This window comes from Rutidosis leptorrhynchoides, chromosome 4, assembly GCF_046630445.1.
Source record: "Rutidosis leptorrhynchoides isolate AG116_Rl617_1_P2 chromosome 4, CSIRO_AGI_Rlap_v1, whole genome shotgun sequence".
Lineage (NCBI taxonomy): Eukaryota > Viridiplantae > Streptophyta > Magnoliopsida > Asterales > Asteraceae > Rutidosis > Rutidosis leptorrhynchoides.
Genome location: NC_092336.1, coordinates 54699165 through 54708569, shown reverse-complemented (window position 1 = coordinate 54708569; position 9405 = coordinate 54699165). Strand labels below are relative to the sequence as shown.

Below are 9405 nucleotides of genomic sequence, written 5' to 3'. Positions count from 1 at the left end.
TTGCTTCCACCTGGGAGCAAGGGAGCAAGAGGCACCTTGCGTCCTTGCTTCCACCTGGGAGCAAGGGAGCAAGAGGCACCTTGCTCCTTGCTCCTTGCTCTCAAATGTGACTAAGGTCGCAAGGGCGCAAGGCGCAAGGGAGCAAGAGGCATCTTGCTCCTTGCGATGGCAAATTGTCAAACTTTTTTTTTATGGGCTCTCACGCAAACAAGTCCAAAAAAATGGGCTTTTTGGTGATAATCCCTAAATAGGCCTGTAAATTTCGTTGGGCCTGAAGTTGCTGAGACATGTAATAATTGTCTATTAATTGCTGTTGGGCCTGGACAATTTGCAAGAGGACTTCAATATTTTGCTGATTGTTGACCCATGGTGATTCAATAAAAAAAAAAAAAAAAGACGTTTAAGGCGGCTATTAAAAGGAAGATGAAACAAAATAATAAAGATAGTAATTATTCTCTTGAATCCTTCACGTGTAAGTTAAAAGCGATGTGTGTAAATCAAATAAAAAATTAAAATACAAAGTAGGACGGCGAATGGTGATGGCTTTGAATAAATATTCGGTGCAACACAAGAAGTATACACGTGTTTCAACAATGATAACAAGAAAAAATTGACGGCTTTGAATGTATTGTTTTTCTTTTCTTTCTTTTGGGTATTGATTTACGAAAACAAGAAAAAGTAGCGGTGCTATTTTTTATTTTTTTTTATTTTTGTAACGATCGGAAGGTATAAACGAAACAAGGAAGATAGAAAGTAGGGTTTAGGAGGCGTATGATACCATGTTAACTTGGAATATTATTGATAATTTAATTGTGTACATGAATGATCAATACCACATATAAATAGATGACAACTTAACTTAATGGGGTAACACAAGAAACTAGACCCTTATAGAGATGAGCTTACATAACATAAACATAATAATAATAATAATAATGATAATAATAACGGCTAACAGTGAGTTCGAGTCTTGAGGTGAACTATTCGTGATATGGGTGTATGTTTGCTGTTCCAAAAAAATTTTCAGGAACCTAAAAAATCTTTCTGACCTATTTGTACCATTTAGATGATGTGTGTAACACCATATGTGTTGGTGAGAACAACTTAGACTAGCTCTTCATAATCATGATGCATTGCGTTTCAGTGAACTTCAACCTATTTTTCACAAAACAACATTATTGCATTTCTTGTAGTGATAATATGTTAGAACGTTGTATTACGTAGATTGGTAGTTTCTGTGGCTCTGTGCATCACTTTTACTCAAGGAAAAGTGCATATGGCACGAAAAGGAAATCCGATTTCGGTACAATCAAGTACGATCATATATTTTTAATAACAAGTTGAATTTATAAATTATTTGCAACAGACTATAACATTATTAGTGTTCTGTTATCACCAGAAACATTTTAAAGCGATTTCAATCTTTTTTTTATTAAATATATACGGAGTATAATTTTGGTTTTGATAAAATTATTTTAAAAAGTCAATGTTGATCAACGACCATTGAGTCGCAGTGGCGTCCCCATCTCGACTGACCCGACTCGTCGCTCTAAAGTTTCGACCGACGCGTCTCGGACTCGCGTCATACAACCTTGATCTCATTTATATCTATAATTCAATAAAAGATGGGGATTTAAAGGACGAAATCAAATTTAGTTTTAATTAATCTTAAGTCGTTGGATTAACATGATAATCAACGATACACATGCAATCTGGATGGTAATCCCTCCTCCATTTCCATTTAAGTTCGGAATAACAATCACCATTCACTTCCGCAATTAAATCTCGTCCATTATACAAATCCATTTTTTTAGGTTTTCATCAACTACTATTAATTCCTACTATTATTCCAATTCCACCTTCCATTCTTCATTAATCCAATCCACTCCAATCCAATTCTTCTTCTACATTTCATTCAACATTCTCTTAATTTGATTCTAGGTACGTTTCACAATTTTTCATAATTCCTGTTGTAATCTATAACCAGCTAAACATAATCGTAGGAATCAATAATTTTTTGTTGTTGTTGTTGCTTTTATGATAATTAATTAATAACAAATAATAATAATGTGTAAATGTATAATGTATGCAACTTTTGAATAGATTCTAATCTATAAATGATTTTAAGGGAAATGAAAAATCATGATACGTTTGTTTGAAAAATTAACCGGCAAACAGTAGAGACTGGAATTTGAATACATGTTAGGGCTTACACCATGCTGTGTATGTGATCATTGAATCATTGATAGATCGTGAGATCTTTCGATTTTGACTGTTGTTTTTTATCAAAAAAAAAAAAAAAAAAAAAAAAAAAAAAAAAAAAATTCATCTCATGATTTGTGTTGGTGATTTTAGTGTTATCAACAATCATTTTAGTTAATTGGGATTTACTAGAAAGCAAAGGCTTATCGAATTAAGCTCAATGACGAGTTTGGAGAGTGCGGAGTGCACGCTCGTTCGAGTTAATTCAATAAGGTCTTGAAAATTACATCTTTTGATGAAAGGTAACCATGAATGGTTACATCATTTCATGAAGAGTGATGTCATTTTCTAAAAGGTGTTAACGAATAGTTGTATCTTTTCGTTGAAAGGTTGCATATTTTCATTAAAGGGTTACATCCTTTCGTCGCACCTTTTCACCTCTTATATATAGAGGACTTTGCTTTCATTCTAACAAATAGAAACACACACAATTCTCTCAGATAATTTGATCAGTGATTTCGTTGCCAAAAACACTGATTGCGTTCTTGTCTTATCCCTGTAAAGATTTCGTGAAACCGAGGCAATCGTTGGGTCGAAATACTTTATAGAGAAAGTGATTACACGATTCAAGAACGAATCCGGCATTCAATTCATACCCGATTTCTAACAAATCTATAAAGTATTTTATGGGATAATCATAAAGATGAATCGTTGAATACATAGAGATTTGACATGAAATTTTCATGATAATAAACCTCTGATTATTATTTCCTTGTGTCGTGTGTGTTTGAAAGATTATGATATTGGAATTATCATGATATGTGTGGATATATACATTTATTTTGGTACGATCCAAAAGTGGGAAATATACAAGTTTTCCCATGTTCGTACTGTTTAAATGAGAGAAATATCGAACTTGCATCTATTTAATTATATGATCCTAAGAGTTGGATCTCAAATAAGATATTGGTCTAAGTTATTGACCATGATACAAATTGAAAGCAAGTCGATGGCGGTGATTGATTTGTTTAAATACCAAATAAAATAAATTTTGATTCTATATCAATTTCAAATTGATGGTTTAGTGGATAGACGGTTTTATCTCCATTTTAAATAAATTTTGGAACTCATCATCAAGATTCAAGAAGCCAATAGCATGTAGTTGTGGCATCACGTAACCCGTGATGAACACGGATATGATCTCTGTCAAAATGAACTCGGAATCGTTCTATTTGTATGTGATTGATGATACATCGCATACAAGTAATCATACACCAACCGTTGAAGCAAGTACGTATGTACGGTACACAATTTCTTATCCTTTTCTTATGTTGAAATGATTCATGATAAACATGAGTATGAATTGTTTATTTACTGTCTAACTCTATTAGACAACGTATACTAAAATTATACTCCGTAATACATGTTACAGAATAAGTAATATGTCTTTTGGAGTGTTTTGAACAACAAAATGAATGGTGGATGCATGAGAAAGTGTTGCATTAATAATTAATTTGAATTGACCGAAACAAATACGGAGTATTATTTAATGAGAATATACTTGAAAGTTTTGGCATCAATCCGTTGCGGTTAACACTGTAACCGTTAACATTGGTGGTAATTAAATTAACACTTACATGCAACTTCATTTTGGTTGAAAAAAAAAAAAAAAAAAAAAAAAAAGCATTTAATATGGTATGTATACTTGTCGCATATTTTCTGATGATACGTAGTAAATTTCTTGTAACTGTCAACATGAATTCATGTCATTCATATTTGCCTGCAATTATTGGCTTGACTAATTTTGGTTAGTACTTGATGAACATAAAAATTAAGGGTATTATTAAATGACTGAGGAATAAATAGTATGTAATAAATGGATTATACCATCTTATTAATTTCAAGTCGCATACTCTTTTATAAAGTCTCACTGAGTGTTGAATGACTCATTCATTGTTGATATGCATGTTCGTATCATTATACATAGATATGTGATGTCAATCAAGTAGGTTGTTTATATATCATTCTTGGATATTGACATAGATATCTCTATGGTTGTTTAAAATTGTGATTGTTAATGAGTCACAATGGTTTAATCTTTAACAATCGGTAGGCTTCTTGATGGTTGGTGGTAAAAAGGCATAATCATTGAAAGGACAACTGTCAACTAGTATCTTATACATATATATTTATATATTTAGTATATGTGTATACATATGTATATATTTCTAATATATTCGTATGTATGGTTGCAAAGTGGGTGATTTGTCTCACAAAATAAATAAATAAACAAGAACTATCTATCTGTTGGTTCTTCATGTGAGTGGTGTCTGCACAAGAGTTTGTGGTCAATGAATAAATTCTAATATGGAATGAGGATTACAATTGTTTAATTGATAATCAATACCGGTATGGTGTTGAATACTGTTTATGCTTGGAAATTGGAGTGATGTATGTGATGACATCAAGTGACCAATATAGCATATGTGTTGAAAATATTAAGCATGGTCTAGTATAATGAATTTTGATGTAGCTTAAGTATTTTAATACTTGTAAAAGCCAACCATGAACTCTGGTTTAATTCACAATGTAAATCCTTAAAGCATATTAAAATTTGTATTGAGTAGATTATTGATCAAGAGGATTATACATCTACAAGTCGTTGAATTTTACACTTGGTATAGATGAGGCGTCTTGGATCAAAAGATGGATGTTGAGATTATTGACATTATAAACTAAATGTCATTACTTCTTGGGTCTAGAAGTGGATTGGCTAAGATATGTTTATAATTATAATCTAACTATCTAATGTAATAGTAATAATTGTGTGCATAAGGATAATGAGGACTCATTATCAAGGGTGTACAAATTATAGGTTTACATTGTTGAGTTCGTGAATAGTGGACATACACACTGACTGATCAATCAATTAATTATAAGTACGTACGGGTTTCTTATGATCATATAAGAATTTAGTAAGTCCTTGGATATAAGGATTACAAAGGAAAATTGATTGAAGTCGAAAGAGATAGTAATGTCCATTTAGGTCTCTAATTTTGGGATATCTGTTAGCTAAGGCATTTAGTTAAGTATACAAGGAAAAGTATAGACACTTATGCCTTAGACACATTATGTTTCGTGAGTTGATCACGAATAAAGTGATATATGTGGATTTTGTTGGGTCACAACAAAATTTAACAAAATCACTTAACAAAAGCATTAGTCGGAAGCGCGCAAAAGTTGGCTAATGATGTGGGATTGAAGTCCAACCAGATCTTCCAAAGTGAGACGCCCAATTCCCTTCTAGTACAACGCTAGGAGCTGAATTCAATGAGGTAAGCTTACTTTCTGAAGATTGAAACACATAAATATTCTGATCCCAAAGTATGTGTTTAGACCCGTAAGTGGAGTTAGGTTGAAGTTTAACTTCTTAATAGTTCTTTTGAAAAATTGCAAATGCGGGTGCAAGACTAAAAGAGCTACCTATGTGAACATGAAGTTTTGCCGCTTCAATGGAGCTTTGGACTTAGCTGCCAATATGTTCATTGAAGGATTGGGACACATGGCTTATAATAGTGTCAAGATTGTCTTAGGGATATGTAAGAAACTAATGTGTATAGTATTTTATAGTTTTCATATGAATTGAAGGGTTCAATTCTTCGTGAACACCCTGATTTTCGAATTCTCGTAAATACTATACTAAGTGGAAATTCAATTCTTCATGAACATTTCCATTTATGCATTGGTTTGTTCTGTTTGTTTGTATTATTTTAGTAAATCAAGGATTACACTAAAATGGGGGGGATTTGTTGGTGATTTTAGTGTTATCAACAATCATTTTAGTTAATTGGGATTTACTAGAAAGCAAAGGCTTATCGAATTAAGCTCAATGACGAGTTTGGAGAGTGCGGAGTGCACGCTCGTTCGAGTTAATTCAATAAGGTCTTGAAAATTACATCTTTTGATGAAAGGTAACCATGAATGGTTACATCATTTCATGAAGAGTGATGTCATTTTCTAAAAGGTGTTAACGAATAGTTGTATCTTTTCGTTGAAAGGTTGCATATTTTCATTAAAGGGTTACATCCTTTCGTCGCACCTTTTCACCTCTTATATATAGAGGACTTTGCTTTCATTCTAACAAATAGAAACACACACAATTCTCTCAGATAATTTGATCAGTGATTTCGTTGCCAAAAACACTGATTGCGTTCTTGTCTTATCCCTGTAAAGATTTCGTGAAACCGAGGCAATCGTTGGGTCGAAATACTTTATAGAGAAAGTGATTACACGATTCAAGAACGAATCCGGCATTCAATTCATACCCGATTTCTAACAATTTGGTTACAGAGATTTTGGATATATTTGCAGTTTTAATGTGATCAATGGATTAATGTTTCATTTAAGCAAGAGAGTGCTATTTCCAAATATGTAAATTATAAATTATAAATATAAATGTATGTAGCATGTACGTATATACTTATGTTTGTGTTTTTCTGTGTATGTGTATGCATTTTAGGGCTAAGCAACACTTAATTTGATACTGTGTTTAGATTATCATTGTAGTTATAGGTCTTAATGTCTATAATATTTTTCCTGAGTTTAATTTGTTATTTAGGTAGCATAAGATGGCAGACGGTGAGGATATTCAGCCCCTTGTCTGCGACAATGGAACTGGAATGGTTAAGGTACCGATCACAATATCTGTTCTATTAAAATGTTTACATTGAACTACAATTTATCTTCCAAATGTTTGCCTGTTTACATAACTGAAGCTAATTTACAGGCTGGATTTGCGGGAGATGATGCACCGCGAGCTGTGTTCCCAAGTATTGTGGGTCGTCCACGTCATACTGGTGTGATGGTTGGAATGGGCCAAAAAGATGCGTATGTAGGTGACGAGGCTCAATCCAAGAGAGGTATTTTGACGTTGAAATACCCGATTGAGCATGGTATTGTTAGCAATTGGGATGATATGGAGAAGATTTGGCATCACACGTTTTACAATGAGCTTCGTGTTGCTCCAGAAGAGCATCCTGTTCTTCTCACTGAAGCACCTTTGAATCCTAAGGCTAATCGTGAGAAGATGACTCAGATTATGTTTGAGACATTCAATGCTCCTGCTATGTATGTTGCCATTCAAGCTGTCCTTTCCCTTTATGCTAGTGGTCGTACAACTGGTAAGCGTTTCATACTTCTTCATTATTGCGTAAGTTATTCATTATTCCATCAATTGTTTTCGTGACACTAAAACCTTCAAATTGTAAGATTGAGCAGTTCTGTGACCAATATATTGACATTTTTTCCAAATATTGCTTGCCTTTGTCAATTTCGGATTTTATAGATGCGATAACAGTAGCCTGTTTGCAACAAAATGTCTAAGATGATTAAAAAAGTGGCATTTTTGACCTTTTTCTATAGCTTGCAAGTTTAGCTGACGCTAGTTTTTGCATGCTACTAGAGGTGGCAAGATCGGAGGATTGGGTTATGTTCACTCAGTGTTGGTCAGAATACCGGGCGGGTCGGGTTGAGCTGCTAACTCTCTTTGTTCGTTAGTGTTGGAATATTATTTCTGATTAATGTGTCAAATTTAGAATAAAAAAGAGTAGTCCAGTTACATTTTGAGCTATATATTCGACTTCATCAATTTGGAAGTAGGCGTGGGTGACTCATGACTGGTTTGATTTGATACAGTCCCAGTTTAGCGCTAGAGTTTATTTTGTTTGAGATAAACTATAACCCAAATCATAAGTAAATGGAATGAAATTGACATGTCTGATTTTGTTGATCGGCACAGGTATTGTCTTGGATTCAGGGGATGGTGTGAGTCACACGGTTCCTATTTACGAGGGCTACGCCCTTCCACACGCCATCCTCCGTCTCGACTTAGCTGGACGTGACCTCACAGATGCTTTAATGAAGATCCTAACCGAACGTGGCTACTCTTTTACCACATCAGCAGAGCGCGAAATCGTGCGAGATATGAAAGAAAAACTAGCCTACATCGCCCTCGACTACGAGCAAGAGCTCGAAACTTCAAAAACTAGCTCTGCAGTTGAGAAGAGTTATGAGTTGCCTGATGGTCAGGTTATCACCATTGGTGCTGAGCGGTTCAGGTGCCCGGAAGTTCTGTTCCAGCCATCGATGATCGGTATGGAAGCTGCTGGTATTCATGAGACGACGTATAATTCTATCATGAAGTGTGACGTGGATATTAGGAAGGATCTGTATGGGAATATTGTGCTTAGTGGTGGTACGACGATGTTCCCAGGTATTGCTGATAGGATGAGCAAAGAGATTACGGCATTGGCCCCGAGCAGCATGAAAATTAAAGTGGTTGCACCACCTGAGAGGAAGTACAGTGTCTGGATCGGTGGGTCCATTCTTGCTTCGCTCAGCACCTTCCAGCAGGTTTGTCTTCGTCATTCTTTACTAGTAAAAGTAGGTGGTAAAATGGGTGGGTTAGATAAGGGATCCAAATTGGTTCGGGTTGGAAAAGGATTTACTATATATTAGTACTGGTCGAAGCAGGTTACGTTTGGTTAACAGCACACCTTTTCTCCATTTACCATATACAGTTAACGTGTTAAACATGATAATAATACTATGCTTTTACAATAGTGATTAGTTTTTTTATAAAAAAAATAATGTTAATTATAATAAAAACAATTTCAAGCAATAAGCATTATAATATACTACACTTTGGGCTACTTTCAACCTATTTGATATGTTTTCATTTTGGGTGAAACCTAACCCCAATCAACCCATTTATTAGTAATTGGGTCAAAATTGTCACCTCTAGGTAATATAATGTTTTGATGTGGCTAGTATGGGCCAAATGAGCACGTGAGTGGTTTGGTCTAGCCAGAATCAGCAAATTGACCCTTATTCCATTGACACAGTTTTTGACGAATATTAATGGTTGTGTCTGATTGCAGATGTGGATTGCAAAGGCAGAGTATGATGAATCGGGTCCATCAATCGTGCATAGAAAGTGCTTCTGATTTGTGCAACTGGGATGTCGTATGATGCTTTGCAACGCTTATATTTTTTGCCTTTTCTATTTTGATCTTTGATTACATATATGATTTGTGGTACTTGATTGAAAGAAACAAGTGTTTTCATTTTTTCACGATTCATATTCATATTCATAAACCTTAATCATAAAAAGGATGATACAAAAGTATTAATTTAGACTACTCT

At 34.3% G+C, this 9405-nt stretch overlaps 1 protein-coding gene across 1 annotated transcript; it reads left to right on the top strand.

Annotated features, from left to right (window-relative positions):
• The first annotated feature begins 1785 nt into the window (after positions 1-1785).
• Positions 1786-9328, top strand: LOC139843550 (actin-like). Its single transcript, XM_071833652.1, has 5 exons — positions 1786-1941; positions 6821-6890; positions 6989-7382; positions 8000-8613; positions 9141-9328. Exons 2-5 carry the CDS (start codon positions 6831-6833, stop codon positions 9204-9206), a joined length of 1134 nt encoding a protein of 377 aa, XP_071689753.1. The 5' UTR covers positions 1786-1941; positions 6821-6830; the 3' UTR covers positions 9207-9328.
• Positions 9329-9405: the final 77 nt, after the last annotated feature.

Bases quoted from the DNA above. Each gene is read 5' to 3' on its own strand.
- LOC139843550 (XM_071833652.1), top strand. From the start codon at position 6,831: ATGGCAGACGGTGAGGATATTCAGCCCCTTGTCTGCGACAATGGAACT. The intron at 6,891-6,988 runs GTACCGATCACA...GCTAATTTACAG, and splicing joins ATGGAACTGGAATGGTTAAG to GCTGGATTTGCGGGAGATGA. The intron at 7,383-7,999 runs GTAAGCGTTTCA...TGATCGGCACAG, and splicing joins TGCTAGTGGTCGTACAACTG to GTATTGTCTTGGATTCAGGG.